Source organism: Chaetodon auriga, chromosome 19 (genome assembly GCF_051107435.1).
Source record: "Chaetodon auriga isolate fChaAug3 chromosome 19, fChaAug3.hap1, whole genome shotgun sequence".
NCBI classification, from domain to species: domain Eukaryota; kingdom Metazoa; phylum Chordata; class Actinopteri; order Chaetodontiformes; family Chaetodontidae; genus Chaetodon; species Chaetodon auriga.
Window position 1 is genome coordinate 11,081,308 of NC_135092.1, and position 16,069 is coordinate 11,097,376.

At 42.8% G+C, this 16,069-nt stretch overlaps 2 protein-coding genes across 2 annotated transcripts; one reads left to right on the top strand and one right to left on the bottom strand.

Moving 5' to 3' along the window:
• The first annotated feature begins 2,204 nt into the window (after positions 1 to 2,204).
• Positions 2,205 to 7,865, top strand: fut7 (fucosyltransferase 7 (alpha (1,3) fucosyltransferase)). The gene is made up of 3 exons (XM_076757282.1): positions 2,205 to 2,491; positions 4,070 to 4,175; positions 5,206 to 7,865. Exons 2-3 carry the CDS (start codon positions 4,173 to 4,175, stop codon positions 6,277 to 6,279), a joined length of 1,077 nt encoding a protein of 358 aa, XP_076613397.1. The 5' UTR covers positions 2,205 to 2,491; positions 4,070 to 4,172; the 3' UTR covers positions 6,280 to 7,865.
• Positions 7,866 to 9,673: 1,808 nt separating this feature from the next.
• Positions 9,674 to 12,137, bottom strand: pou5f3 (POU domain, class 5, transcription factor 3). The gene is made up of 5 exons (XM_076757281.1): positions 11,379 to 12,137; positions 11,124 to 11,235; positions 10,523 to 10,653; positions 10,100 to 10,264; positions 9,674 to 10,014 (listed from the first exon to the last, which is right to left on the bottom strand). Exons 1-5 carry the CDS (start codon positions 12,135 to 12,137, stop codon positions 9,754 to 9,756), a joined length of 1,428 nt encoding a protein of 475 aa, XP_076613396.1. The 3' UTR covers positions 9,674 to 9,753.
• Between the last annotated feature and the right edge of the window lie 3,932 nt (positions 12,138 to 16,069).

Sequence of the window (16,069 nt, forward strand, 5' to 3'; positions counted from 1 at the left end):
AAGATTCCAGGGAAAATAGGAAAAATAATATTTGAATTTGAGTCTGCACTGGGTTAGATTAAGGTCTTGCCAGTATCTGTCCTCTGCAGCTGTCTGTAGGATTGTATGACAGCCTTCTCTTATGCTTAATTACATTTCTACAGCCATCTGAAGGCAGCAGGAACGGTATGTCATTCTGTCTGGTTTGAGGAGTGGCGCGCATTTTCAAAGCAATGTGCAATTACGCACACATTATCCAGAGTGGATACTTAAAATCAATTATATGCCACCAGCACCAGGCTCCAGCAGAATTATATTTACTTCTTTGGTTGTGGACACACCAAACTGGTCTGCTGTAACATGAAGTTTATACAGTCATCACAGTGCATCTTCATCCATAAAGACCAGGGAGCAACTCCATCCTCACCCCACTGCTCCTCCTCCCTCCTCCCTCCCTCTCTTACTGATTTGCCATTAAGGGAATTCTGCATCTTTTCTTTCTTTTCTCTGTGTTTCTCTGGTCTGTATCTACTCCCCCTATCTTCCCTGTTGACACCCATGTCTTCCTCTGTCCACTCTGCTCTTGTCCTTTCAGCATAAAATGTGCTGTGTGTGTTTCTCTTCATAACTCTGTGTTTGTAGTATGTCGGCTTGTACACTTAGATATTTTTTCCAGCCTTTGCTCCTAAAGAATGTAACCTCTGACAAATACAGAATATAAGTCCTGTATTCAAAATCCTACCTAAGTTAAAGTACACAAGTGTTATCAACAGAATGTATTTGAAGTATCAAAAGCAAAAACTTCTAACAAATCACAGACATCTAAAAGGCGAAAAAAGTAGTGTCTTATAGTGTGTGAATGTGCCTGAGATTTTGTGAAATGCATGTGAATCATCCGTAAATACAGCAATATCGCCACCTCCTGGTTAAGCACAGTCAATGCAATGCAAACAGACCACTGCTGCGTAAGCAAAGATGATCATGATCATGCACGGACAGATATACATTTAATTTAAAACAAATGTACAGGATGTTAACCTACATGTTGGTCTTACTGATATCTGGGATCAGTTAGTCAGCAAGTGGGCACCCCCCAAAATCTAATATGTTTAATGATAAAACATATGTATTGATTTAAAAAAAAAAAAAAAAAAAGTGTTAACATTTGATTTTCTGTTTAGCTCTCTTGTCATTTGCTATCAAAGTTGTAAACATTCAACTCCATCTGAAGTTCTGCCGATTCAGTTTTACTCGGGTCAAACCGTTTGTGTTAGAAATACAAAGAAAAGACTGTGTTCGCAGTGTTTTGTCATGTGAAAACCACCTGCCCTGCCAAGCTATGAGCCAAAACAGTTAGAAAAATACACTTTCACAGATATCAGTGCAGACTCCCAACACATTATCCAGCCTCACCAGCAACAAATTACAATCGTCTACATCTGTACAACACTGCCCTCTCGTGGTCTTTTTTATACTAACAATTGCAAGCAATACTGGAAATTTGATATAAATTTTGAGATGCAGTTTAAGATTTGAGTGGGACATGATTTTGAAAGTAAATGCAGCAGACAATTTAGCCCCGTTTCTGTTCTGCCAAAAAGTGTCTCTGGTGATTGTTTGGGTGCTCAGATGACATGAAACTAACAAGAAACTACAGCTGCATGTTGACAGAATGAAAACATACGGTACATATTAGAATCGGGAAGAACATTGTTCAAGACAAATGATCCCATTATTAAACTTCATCAATGGAAGTGATGACTGTGATCGAATAAAAAAGGACAACATCGGTTTCCTTTGTGTAGAAAAAAAAAGTGCTAATAATGGAGCGAAGACCTCACGAGGATGCAGCTATGACTCATGAGGAGGACATTTCATTTTTAGAATGTTTTTGGTTTGCCACTTCCTGCTGATGATGCATTCATTTCTTTAACAAAGCTGTTGCTGCTACACTGATTGGCACCGACTAAGAAAGCAGATGTACAAGATGTAGATTTTGAGCTTTTTTTCCCCTCTGCAGGCAGCACAACAGAGCTTTCTAGTCTAGTTTCTAGCTTTCTAGTCCTCATGTGATTAATATTGAGCCACATTTGCATGGTCAATAAATATTACATTACTGCTGCACACAGCAGAGCTCCACCTGATGATTGGCGGGGGTGTGTGAGCTCACCCTTGTGTAACCTCCATCTCAATTCTAGATGATGTTGAACACTTCCCACTGGCACACACATGCAGCGGACACCTCCTGATAACGATCAGTGGTTCTAGCAGAGTGTTGCCCACTGGTTAAAGAAGCAGAACAGCAACAGATTTACTAAAAAGCAGGAATTGACAAGGATGTGGAAGGACAGAGAGGTTTTGCTGAGCTCAAATCATAATCAAGAACCACACCTCGGCTTCCTTAAAAGGGACGGCGTCTATTGTCGCTCATCATCAGCTTCCTACCAGCAGCAACCAAGATGGTATTGGTGGTGACTGAGAGCGGGGAACAGAGCACTCATCTTGTGATCAGGTTAGTGGAGAAAGCTTTTTTTTGTCATCTCTCTGGTTAATGAGGTCTGGTTTCTGAAATGTGCTGTTTTCATGTATTATTTTGTGTAAAATCATGAGCTGCATGTCAAAGCTGGTACGTTGTAGTCAGCCAGCTGTGGGGGAATGAATACTTTCGGGGTGCAAAGTAAGAAAGTTGCTGTGACCTTTGCACCATAGCCAGTGAGCAGAACATTACTACTGCCAACATAAATCTTTCACCACATCCTGTTCAGAGTTTGTCTCAACCATACAGACTTAAAAAACTTGAGCAACTTTAATAATATCAATCATATCTGGAGGCACTCGTCCTAAGCTCACACATCCGCTGATAAATATTCTGGTCGTAATATTTGACAGTGTGTATGGCTGCCTCTGTCTTTCAGAAACGGCTCTTTCTCACTTAATAATACATTACAAAACTACATTCTACTAAGTAAAGATTCAACTCTTCTGAGCACTTTGTTTTCTGTTATCAGATGACCGGTGCCACTGGCAAAGTCTAATTTTACACTTTCTAGATTTTGATGACTTTTGAGCTGTGGTGCTTCTCTTTTGCCCAATGTGGTTCTGTGTAATTTTAGAAACCTAGCTCGGCTAAATTTGAGCGGCGGGCCACTCTTCAAGTTTGTCTTGTATTCAGATGGTGTGAGGGATGACAGCAGGAGGTTTTCTTAACTGCCTGAGAGCACACAAATGATTTATTGATGCAAGAACAGAAGCTCAATGGGCTGATGGGAGGTTTGTTAAGCTCAGTTTCTGTCTGCCTTAAAATTATGTGCAGTGCAGTGCAAGCATGAATAAGTGGGCTAAAGCCACTCATTTTATGATTTTTTGGCTGTTTTGGGATTTTCTGCACATTTTGTGGGTGAAACAACTAATAGTCTAATTATGTACAGTATCTGTGTCTTGTTTTTTTCCCCCTATGTGCACTGACTTTTTCTCTTTCAAGCAAACTCAAACTCAAAACATTTTCTCTAGAGTATTTCACTTTTATTTTTTATACTACCTTAAACATCTCAGTGTCCTTTGTGTTTGTCACGTCCTGTGTGAGTCATTATCAGTTCCTTCTTTGTATAGTGTTCGTTGTAGGTCTTTTCCTTGTCTTACGCAAAGTGAAAACCTAAAGTTTCAAGTCTGTTTCATAATTCTGTTTTCACCCAATCTTTACGATTTCACATTTTGTCCAAAGAAGAAGCACATACTGCACCTCAGTTATGCAAGCAGCTTTAAAAGAGAGAGAACCACAAAGTTCTTTCTCCTATGACAGAGGGAGCGATTTTTAATTTGATGAATACAAATTCATCTTTTTAATCATCCAACAAAATGTTTTGTATTTATATGAACTACAATTGCACCTGCTGACCCATAATTCATCGTGGGTCCTGAGTCTATGTTTGTTTGGACATTCCAGAAAAGATTTGCAGCGTGAAATGTTTGTGGTGACTGAACAGTGTCGATTTTACCGCATCGTCTGTAGACTATTTATAGATCTCAAGTCGGCTTCAGCTTCAGCACTCATGCGTTTCTCCTAAAGCTTTCTGTCTTCTTATCCATGTAGAAAAAAAGGAATCTTTCACAAGACCTTCTTGAGTCGCACTTGAGCAGAAACATCTCATGATCTCTGGTTTGAGTGGGAGGACACTTCACACTGGGAGGACCTGATGGTGAGTCCTCGACACAATCATCATGTTCCCTCTGCAGGAACTGAGAATGATGCTGTTTGACCCACATGACTTTCATTGATTTTAAGAAAGTCCTTGAGTGTCTTTTGCTTTTATAAGCACATCTCTACTATCAGCTGGCGTCTGTGAATTTCAGTAGTTAGGTATTTACTTGCAAATGCTTCTATCTGCAGTAGGTCTGATGTCTGTCTGCACAGATACAAGAGCAAAATCTGCAAATGTTGTTTTCAACTGTCTGCATCACTGGCATGACTGCCACACCCTGAGAATCCCCCTTTGAAAGGTTTTATTTTTCCTGTTGACGTACGTCAGTGCAAAGTAAGCTCAGCAGCTGTATTGCTGCTGTTTGTTGACTTCCTGCAGTAACCTTGAGTAGATTTCAGATTAGAACCTGATGCAGCTCTGAACAGAAAAGAAATGTTGTCCCTGAATATGCAGGTTCACTTTTCATGTATTCATTAAGCCGACTTGTTTGTCCAGGGGTGACTCTCTGCTGCTTTCATCTCAAAGGTTAGAGGAAAGTAATGTGAATAAATCAATCAATTAATTGATTAATTAATTAAGAAGAAAAAGAAGAGGAGGACGATGAATTAGTTAAGTTATAGCTGCAAAACTATAAATCATGCATCCTTTAAATTTTTGACAGCTTGTGCAAAGTTTGGGGGGGCATTTTATGCCTCTGGTTCACAGACAGGAAATGAGGGGAGAGAGATGGGAAATCACCTATAGCAAAGACACCAGGGTGTCCAGATTGATTTAAAAAGTCTGCACTGCATTACCTCACAGGAATGATTTTTACATCATATGGAAATGAATTGAAACTAATGGATGCATGGAACAGTAAGAAAAGCACATCCAAATTTCTTAAACACAGCGGCATAATTTGCAAAATGGTTGCAATGTTAAATATGTGTGATTTGTAATAAATGTGCTAAAACATGCAAAAATCACTGATATGGTCACTTAACATCACTCCTTCATAATCCTTCTTCTTCATCCCTTTTTTCGTCAGGGCTGTCATAACACTAAAGAGACTTTACTCAGCTTGATGAAGAAGTGCCTCCTCCTCTTTTTCCTCTGTGTTTTTTCACTGTGTCTTCTCCATGGATGGCTGCCAGAATTCCAGGCCCTGACGGCCATAAATCCCTCCACCTTTGGTAACTGGAGCAGCAGTAGAAATGTGACCATCCTTTTGTGGCACTGGCCCTTCGGCAGGCCATTCAGCCTGAGGGGTAACGTGTGCTGGGACCTCTACCACATCCCTCACTGTAGACTTGTGGATCAGCGCTCCTTGTTCCCCTCAGCTGACGTGGTGGTGTTTCACAACAGAGAGCTAACACAGGGCCTAAAGCTGCCCCTTGACCTTCCACGGCCGCGGGGCCAAAGGTGGGCTTGGATGTCACTGGAGTCCCCTGTTTACAACGGAAACCTGCAGCAGTATAGAAACATCTTCAACATGACCATAACCTACAGGAGGGACGCTGATATCACGATACCCTACGGCGAGCTGCTACCAAAAGAAACTGAAGGTCATCCGGTGGAAGAAGTCCCTCAGAATAAGAGCCTTCTGGTCTGTTGGGTCATCAGCAACTACATGAGGCAGCACAAGAGAAGCCAAGTGTACAAAGATCTCAATGCCACAGTTCCTGTGAAGGTTTACGGTCGCTGGACAAAGACACCCGTCCCCTCCACAGCCCTCTTATCTACAATTTCTCGCTGCTACTTCTATTTGGCTTTTGAGAACTCTGTCAGCAAAGATTACATCACAGAGAAGCTGTGGAGGAACGCTTACCAAGGAGGAGCAGTGCCTGTCGTCATGGGACCACCAATAAGTGATTACAAAGCTGTGGCTCCCCCTAATTCTTTCATCCACGTTGATGAATTTGCATCGGTAAAAGATTTAGGAAAGTATCTACAACGGCTTGCCGAGGACAAGAAACGCTACAGTGAATATTTTGCCTGGAAAAAGCAGTGGAAAGTGAAGCTGTACACAGACTGGAGGGAGAGAATGTGTAAGATCTGCTCACAGTACAACAGTTTACCTCAGCACAAAGTTTACTCAGACTTAAAGGCCTCGGTCTATTAATGCTATTAACAGTGGAGCTTGCACAGTTGTGGTTCATTTTGATATCTTGCAATTTTTACCACACCCTGCAGACATTGTGGTCTCATTTCTTGCATCAGGACTTGTCTATTTCCCTTGTGCTTCTGTTATTTGTAACACATTTAAGAAGAAGAAACAACAACTCTGGCAAGAAATTCACAGAAGTCACATGATCACCACATGACTTGAGATGTATGAGTCACACAAATACTGAAATGTGTGCTTGCCAGAGGAAATGGACCTGGATGTCTCAGAAAATTAATCTACATGAATAATAGTAATAATGATAACAACAACGATATATATAAAATACTTTTTCAGCGCGTTTGGTTTTCATACTGTTGCTGTCCCTATAAGATAAACTGGCAAACAGAGATTATCAGATCAACAGGATGAAAGAAATTGCAGAAAATGAATGGGACAGAAATTTGAACATTGCAAAAAAGGCTGAAGAATTCCATCCTTGAGGTGCTGGAAACTGTGTTGGAGGATATTGTGGAAACCAATCTGCTTTAACTAATGACCAAGACAATTAAATCCCTCGCACTTTATACCGAACACCTGACCTCTCTAGGGTTAAAAGAAGAATTTGGCATTTTGGGAAGTTTTGCTTTCTTGGTTAGATAAGAAGATTGATACTGTTTGTCATTGTTGCATGATAAATATGAAGCTACAGCCAGCAGTTGGCGAATATATCGAAGCACACACACGAACACAGGGGAAACAGATAGCATGAAGTTAATATAATCTGTTAAACAGCAGTAACAGCTTTAGATGTGATGGTATGCAGATTTTCTTGGTCAGAAGTAGGCTTGCTACTTCCCCTGGTTCTAGGCTTTATGCTAAGCTAAGCTAAACAGTTGCTGGCACTGGCTATATATTTTTCACGCACAGTTCTCATCTAACTGTTAGCAAGAATAGCAAGAAAGCAAAGAAGCTTATTTCCCAAATTGTTAAACTATTTCTTTAAACTTAACTCAACACGGCATATCTTCCAGTCCACCTTGACAGCACTAATGTGACTCCGAGCCTGAAACACATGTACTGTAACACCACATCATAGCACAAAGGTGTGCCCTAAATGCCACTAAGAGTCTCTCTTTGGTGGACACATTGTGGCCTTTAGAACACAGAAAACTTGAAGATGTAGTTGAACTGAAGACAAATGCTGCATTTGATCCCATGCCAAATGTTTTCTCCTTGATGTTGTCCTTGAATTTAAAGGAGAGGATCCCAAAAACATGAAAAACCGAGCAAAGAAAGCCCAGAGTTTGAAGTCAACTCCAACTCAACACTGCTGCAGCTGCAGTGTCAGTGCTGAATGTAATGATGCAATGGCTGAAAATTTGGCATATGCTATCCATATTCTTTTGAGATTTTCATGACGCTGCACTATGCAAAAGGTAGGCAAGGTGTTGAATGATCTGATATCAGAAAGTTTATTTTTGATGTTACTTTGTCTGCAATGTATTTGGGATTGAAGATGTTCAAAGACTTTTTCATATAGAGTTTGGTCTGTTAAATTGTGACTTCTGTTCATTTTAATGTCCATCTTCCCTTGCCAATAAAAACGGTTTCCTTGAGAAATACACACTGAGTGTCACTGCAGGGAGCACCACAAGCTAATTCTGAGATTAAGCTGAACTTCCTGAAACCTATGTAAAACAGGAGGTGTTTTCGGTTACAGCAGTCAATGAGTACGTATGCTGAGGCGCCGTATTACAAGTGAAGAACCCAGAATTTCAGTTCCTCCGTCGATGCACAATGTAACCACATATGGTTGTAAATCAAGATGTGTTGACAATGGGAGTGAGCCTGTTGTTGAACTGCACAACTACAGAGAATTTACCACACTCGGTGGGATGTACCAAAAGTTTTACTGTGGGGGTGGGGGGACATTCAGCAGTTTGCTCATATTTCAACACATGGACAGTTTAAACATAAAAAAGTCGCTTTTACTTGATTACGAGATGCAGAGATACATTTAAGGTTCAGGGTGTTTTGATTGAAAACAGCGTAGCTAACATTTCAATAAATTACAATTGAATCCATTTACAACCTGAAGAGGAAAGTGTCACATTGAAAACTACTGGTTAGAGTCTAATAGTTAGAATTGCACTCTCATGTTTAAGTATGTCAGCAAAACAATTCAATAGGAAAGATTATCTTAACACTTAAGTAACTCTGGGCTACAGGATTGCGCCAACGTTTTACTGTCGATGCTTCCAATATTGGTCTTGCTGATAAGTTCATTGTCACCTACAGAGACTGCAGTTCAAGAGTGATTAAATGACATTTAATGTCTTCATTTCAAAATTAATCATCTGAGTAAAAAATAAACTTCTTAAAATCAGACAAGAGAAATACTCAGAGCACCCAAACTTTTAGTATCGAGTGTTATTTGACATTTCATAAACATAAAAACCCTTTACAATAAAAACAAAATACAGTTTGGCTGTTGTGCCCTCAAACTTGACAGCATACTTGATCCAAGTCAGTTCAGACTCATCTCACTCCCATTCACCTGGAGAAATTATTGACAGTGTGCAACTGGCAGAATTAGCAGCTTAAACATTTGTGAGTACAAATGAAGAAAAAAAAAAAAAAAAAAGTCACACTCCTTCAAAAAACTACTTTGACCCTCATCTCCCACTGACGCTAAAAATACTTGCTAAAGATGTGGATGATGGTAAACCTTAGATCTTGGTTTAGAATACAAACAGGCCATTGTTTTTTAAAAAAAGATCATACTCAAATTACAAAAGCAACTTTGTGCAAAAATGCACCTGGAATGAGAGGCTGCACAACCCGCTTCAATGAAATTCAGCTCAAATGCTGTAGCTGCTCTTTTCAGATGAGATACAGAAGTATTGCACAAACAGTGACCAAACTGTCGAAGATGACAGTTCAAAGAGGCTCACATTGTGAGTCCTTTGATAAGCTAGATCTTTCCTCATCTGCACCACAGAAAACCTACCCAGGATTTAGTATAACTGGAAGGAATCTCCTGGCTCTTTAACCCTGCTTGCATTTACAACCCCATCCTCACTCCACAACTGGACCACGTGCTGCAACACCACACTGGCAATGATTGAAGCCTGCAGAATAACTTACTATGCATCACCCAAAACCCCCAAAAAACAGAAAGGCACATTTAGTTTTAGATTTTCTGCTTGGTTTTAGTTAGAAGTCAAAGCAGTTGTTGAGTTGCATGTCAATGAAGAGTACTTGGTCCTTAGCAGTTTGTTGAGTTTCACCATCTGGACAGGAACAAGAAGCCATCTCACTGCTGCACTCAGTTGAAGAGCCTCCACTTTGAATGTTTCACAATCCGCCAATATGATCGATCGATCTGTTTGCTGGATTGAGGGGCTCATCTTCAGCTTGAAGTTGGGGTTGGACAGAGAGGTTTTGGGAAGGCAATCTGTGGCTCTGGCAGGGACTACTTGAGCATGTTTATCCAGTCAGGTGACTAACCAGTCCAGTGTTCAGCGCTTGTTTCAGGACGTCCGCCCGATGAAGCTGGGGCATGTAGAGCGTGGGAGGAGGGGCGCCGGTGTAGCTGGAAGCAGGGTAGCCCTGACTGGGAATGGGGGAGGGGGCCATGTTCAGTGGGGAAGGGCTCTGCTCGTAGTACTGACCGTCGCACTCCTCGTCTAGTGGCAGGGCCAGGCGCTTTCCTTTCTGTCTTCGGTTGCAGAACCAAACGCGCACCACCTGCCAAGAACAGCATTTGTCCATTAAAAATGTGACACGTTCTTTAATAATGGCGAGCGGCATCACTTTTAGAGTTTGTACTTACATCTCTTTCCAGACCAAGGTCATCTGAGATGTGTGTGATCTCCTGGGTGTTGGGCTTGGGACACTTAATAAAGTAAGACTCCAGAGCAGAGCGCACGGCCCCCTCGAGACTGGTCCTCCTCTTCCTCTTTCTGGTGTCAACAAACACTCGCTCGATCTTGTACATCTGGGGAAATCGGATCATGTTACTATGGGGTGCTATATACTAAACAGATGGTTGTCCCATTTGGGGAGTGTAATGTATGGAGGAGCTTGGTAATGGCCACTAGGTGGCATTTTACACTTCACAGGAGCTGAGGGCCTCCATTGAGGTTTGCTCAGCAGGATGTTAGCTGGGCCTGAAAAGAACGACCGATCCCATGAAGCTTGATGATCATCTGTTGTCTTGTAAACTAGTTGGCAGATGTCAGAGTTTCAGACTTACGTCCTGGGGATTTTCCGAGGTCTCTGCTTCATTCAGCCATCTCTGAAGAAGGGGTTTCAGCTTGCACATGTTCTTGAAGCTCAGCTGCAGAGCCTCAAAGCGGCAAATAGTTGTCTGGCTGAACATCTTACCTACAGACATCAAATATCACATGGAATTAAATCATGGAAGATTGACTTATGCCACGAGTATATGTGATTCATCTATACCAGAGTGCCAGTCTTCTACTTCTATCCAGATAAAAGCAACATTTCAGGACTTTTTCTTCTATACGCCCTGACAGTTTAAGCAAAACACTTGTCACACTTGGATCCACAGAATCAACCACATCACCCGCTACTGTTACTATTGATGTATGTAAAGGATGTAATTAAGTGCTGGTCTGCATATCAAAAGATAAATCCAAATATGGCCACATGGAGTTGCATACAGCGCTAATGGAGTAGCTCCTAGAATGATATAATGATCCAGGACTGTCATTGAGTTTCCCAGATTTGCATTCTGAGACTTGTATGGATTACAAACAGCCAGGCCATTATTTTAAGTATTATCTACAATAGAAAAGTATGATATAAACCAGTATCTCAATATGGGAACTTACCATAAAGGTTACCCAGGGCAAGGCCAACATCAGCTTGAGTGAAACCCAGAGTAATGCGTTTGTGTTTCAGCTCCTTGGCGAACTGCTCCAGTTCTTCGGTGGAAAGATTCTCCTGTTGAACGGGAAAATAATTAAACATTTGTGAAGGAAACTCCGGCTTTAGAGCCGTCCTTACACAAATCCCAACATGTTGCATTGGCTCTAACAAACGGGAGTTGGTTGATAGTGCAGACCTGCTTCAGTGAGTGTCCTTACCTCCTCGGAGTCGCTGCACCCGCCACTGGAGGACCCGCTGCTGCGCGTGGAGGAGGCCGGGTTCTGCGTCTGGGGCCCGTTGGCAGCCTGAGTTGAGTTCACGCTGAAAAACGCGTTCCCTGAAAGACCGTTGCTTGGGGGTGAAGGGGACATAGACGGTGAAGATGCAGATGATGTTGAGGGATTTTGATTATTGCTGCCGGGTGGTGTGATGTGGGTGATCCCAGGCCAGAAGGACGTGTTCCAGGCCGTGGAGTAGAGGAGTCCGTGGGGCATGGCGGCGGAAGCTGGAGGTGTTGGGTACTGCTGAACCTTGATCTCCGTTGAGTAGTCATCGCTGTTGTCCTTCTCAGTCTTTATTTCGGGCAGTTTGATTTGCTCCCGGGTCTCGGCAATGGGGGGACTCAGGTTTATAGGCTGCGTAGCTGCTGTTACGCCGGGTACCTGGCCGGTGTACTCGGGCGCAGCGAAGGGATACCAGGGCTTGGGTTGCCCAAACTCTCCAGCCTGTACGTCGGATCCCCTGTAGTCGCTCGTGACGGGTGGGAAAGGGAAAAAGGTCTGCGCAGATGCCGGCGTGATGCCACCATACGCGGTTTTGTTGTAGAAGAGGCTCGGGTCTGGCAGGACGCCGTGAGGAAACTGGAATGACGCAGCGCCACCCACACTCTCCTGACCCAAAATCTGGGGGCAAGGGTTGGTGCGGCTGAAGTCATACGGCCGGCTTTGGCACTCCGGTCTCTGCGGTCTTTCAGACATCTTCCAAACGGCGTGAGAGCCTGTTTAACAAGCGCGTGTCCAAAATTGACAATTAAAAAAAAAAAAAAAAAACTTAGCGAGGACTGATCGTAAAGTTGTTCATCCGTGTCAAGTCTGCACACAAGCCGAAGAGGGATGAGAGAGGAAGAAGCTCTCCAAGAATAACCCCGCACCTGTCCGAGAAAAGTCCGTTTGAGGGGGAATTGCGCATAAATATGGGCCTAAGCAGTTGCCGTTTTGGTGCAACATAAACACCAATACGCTTACGGCCTACTCCATGAAGCCCAGTGTTTATCGCCACGGCCGCTCACCCCACCTTCAAGCTCAAATGCTCCCCTCCAGCCTCGGCTTCACAGGTTTTCCTAATCACAGCTGCGGGTGTTGGAGATCGCCTTATCTCTTCGCCCATTGGCTGGCGCAGACAATTGCGCACAGCTGATGGTGAATTTGTGAATGACCTTGATTCTTCCCAAAGTAGTGGGTGTGTTTTCATCTAAACTTTGAGCCGGTTTTGCTGCAGAGCAACAGTGTTTTATGCTTTTCAAGTGAATTTAAAAGTCATTACGCGCAATGCAAAATAATTAGTAAGGATAATAATCCAACAGTTTGAAGTCACCTTAAAATCTATATTTACATTGCTAAATAGGCTCAGGTCCTGTACACATAGTGACACTATAACTTGCTCACCTCATACATGAATTATAATGCTTGGTTTGTTAAAATTATTCCCCTCTAAGGAGATGGCTTTGATATTAAAATCCCTGCCATTGAGCCATCATTCCGACTTGAATTCATTTTAATTGCTAACACTGAATAAAATAAACTGACATTGTAATCCTGAATAACTGTGATAAAACAAACGCGCTTAATGGGGCCACATTTGATTTGAAACAAACGAACATACGAGCCAGGCTAAGCTATTTTGGCAGCTCAGTGGAAACTGATGTTTGGGCACATGTAGGCTGCGTGAAAGAAAAAAGATGTATAGGCTGTATTAGAAATGGCCTGTTGAGTGCAGTATAATATATGAGACAGGCAGGGTGACATTATACGTGAGGAAGGAGAAAAAGAAGTGTCAAGCTTGTTTATGAGAATTTGTGCATGATGGAACACGCACGACGCCTTTATTTCCCTGTTTTGTTTGTTTCTTACCTACTGGATATTTTAGTGTGCTTACCTTGGGTCTGTTCAGTCGTCTTATTTTTATTGGAGACGCTTGTTATTTGTAACCAAACACGGGGATTTTGCAAAATCTAAACAATGTCTGTACTGCTTTGCCAGGATGGATATTTGCGCAGTATTTATCTGAGGTTGCAGACAAAACGCTGTCATGATCCTCTCAAACACTGGACGCTGAGATTTTGGCCACTTTTGATTCTGATTATCTTGGGGGGTGTGAAATGACCAACAGCATTCAGGTGAACTTCTCCCATTCACCCTTGATCGGTGGCCATTCAGAGGCCTGGATGGCCGGAGCACTGTACAGATGCGCTCCCCCGGCGCGAGTCGTTGGCCGCAGATTGCGGCAGGAAGACACACTGCGGGAAAGGAGGGGGGGTGCCATTGTACGACCTGGCCCCGGGGCACCCCGTGGATTTCAGATCCCGAGTTGCGATGGTCGACCATTAGCTCCTTTTCAGATTGGAACAATAAGTCTCAAGCCTTTGATTCCGCCCCACACCCACCTCCTCCCCCTCACCCCTCCTGTGCGCTGAAACAAACAGTTTCACTCTGGTCTGCAGGCTGCTGAGGGCCAGTACCATGGCATCCAGTCTGATACGGCCTAAAGGTCCAAAACTGGTCTGAGGGCCAATGTGTTGTCTTCAGGTGCAGCAATGAAGCTGTGTTGGAATATCACTTGAACATTTTCTATCCAGTTTGTGAAATTACTGGTGAACAATTAGGTTATTCTGACTTTTCAGGTTATCCATTTTAAGTATTTTGTTAGGAGGCATAAATGTAATTCAAATAAAACGTAGGATGGAAAAACACCAGGAAAATATGAACATAAAAGGAAGTCTAGCAGAATTTTTTTTGTTACACCTCAAACTTATCTTGTGGTCTTGTGGTCACAGATCACAAACAGCAGTTATTGACTGTAGACAGAATTTCTTCTTCTGAACCTGAAAATCAGCTTCTGCAATACTATAACCTGGAGATCTGCATTATCTCGGTCCTCCACAGAGATCCGGGACCAGGGAAGCTTAGGTAGACCCCAAGAGCCTGGTCAATAGCTTAAAAGACATCAAACCCCATCTATACAAGCATTGTCCTGGGCCATGGACTTGGGAGAATAATTGTCATGCAAAAGCAAGAGAGAGGTAGACTTCAGGCAGGGCTTCAGAGAGAAAGGGACAGAGCTCAGAGCTCTCAGGGTGTCCAAAGGAGGAGGGAGGAGGGGGTGCGTGTTGAATAGCTCGGTACAGTGAGGAGGAGATGTGTGAGGGGAGTATCTGGGGATTTAGCTGAAACCCCCCCCAGATGTCTCAGATCTTGTCTTTAGTTCTTTTTAAGTGGCCTCTTCAAGACACCTCAGAGGTCTGCTCCCTGCTCGCAGTGACTTCCAGTCAAACAGAGAGAGAGAGAAAGTTTCAGATAAAAGAAAGCCTCTTGAATCAGCAGCAGTGTGAACGTGTTGCACCTCTCAGTCAGCCACACCAGTGAAGAAAAAACTACCTCCACCTGGAGCGGTGAAACCAAAGCAAAGCATCAGTTGGTATTTCAGCACTTTTACATCCGTTGACTCATTAACGTTTGGCTCTTCTGCTCAGCATCACTTTAGGCTGCGTGCATGACAAGGAAACCAACGCTATGCACAATATGAGAAGAGGTGTTACTGTCTTAATCAGTGAGTAAATTCGTGCTGTCAAGTGACTGATGATCGGTCCCGCTGTCGGAATCTGCCACCATCTTTCATTTGAGGGTGTATGGGTGTTTTCATGTGTGTAGTTAACGGCTTCTGAAAATGACACATTTATGTATAGTTGCACTTGTCACCTCAAGAGGAGACACCATCAGTTTCTGTCGGCGGTTCATGCGGTTACTAAATAAACACTTCTGAGAAATTATATTTACTAGAAACCGCTACAAGCTGGTGTCTGCTTCATAAGAATGCTAGAAATTATGATTTATTAAGAACTTTGTCAATACTGACAATACAGCTTAGACCAGTCTCCCCCAAATCACAACTAAAAGGTCATTTTAAGTACTTATTATAACGTTTGTAATTAAAATAAATGTGACGGGCATAAGTCTCAGGGACTAGTAAAAGTTACTGATTTGATAAAGTACCAAGACTTGGATCTAAATACCATCCCTCCTGTTGAGCAGCATAATCGTCTCCCACAAACAAGTTTGATGGCTTTTTGATTTTCTTCCCGACGGCCCTGCCTTTGATACCCACCTTCACAAACCCTCCACCCACCCAGGTTTTCATCTGAGATCCAATGGCTGCCTTCCTTCCACTGTCCACCGGCACAAAGGGCTTTTAATGGCCCTTGGCATGTGGCTCAATGGGGACAAGAGACTGACCCCCCCCTTCCCCACCCCACCCCAACACACACACACACTCACACACACACTTTCTGGGTGTAATCATTTGTGTCCTGAAGGTAAAACAAGGTCAAACAGGATCACTAAAAACCAGTTAGAAAGCCAGCAACACACACTAAAAGGTGACAGGCGTATGTGTGAGTTCATCAGAAATGCTGATAGAACTGCAGTTTGACTTTCTGAGTCACTGGTGGAAAGTGACAAAGTACTTCAATGCAACTGAAGTACTGTACAATTCTGAGGTACTTGTACTTTACTTGAGTTTTTCCTTTTTCTGCTAAAATACACTACACTCAAGAGGGGAACACCGTGCTTTTTAGTCCACATTTATTTGATAACTTTAGGTACTAAATATAACCAACAAATAAATGATGATGCAC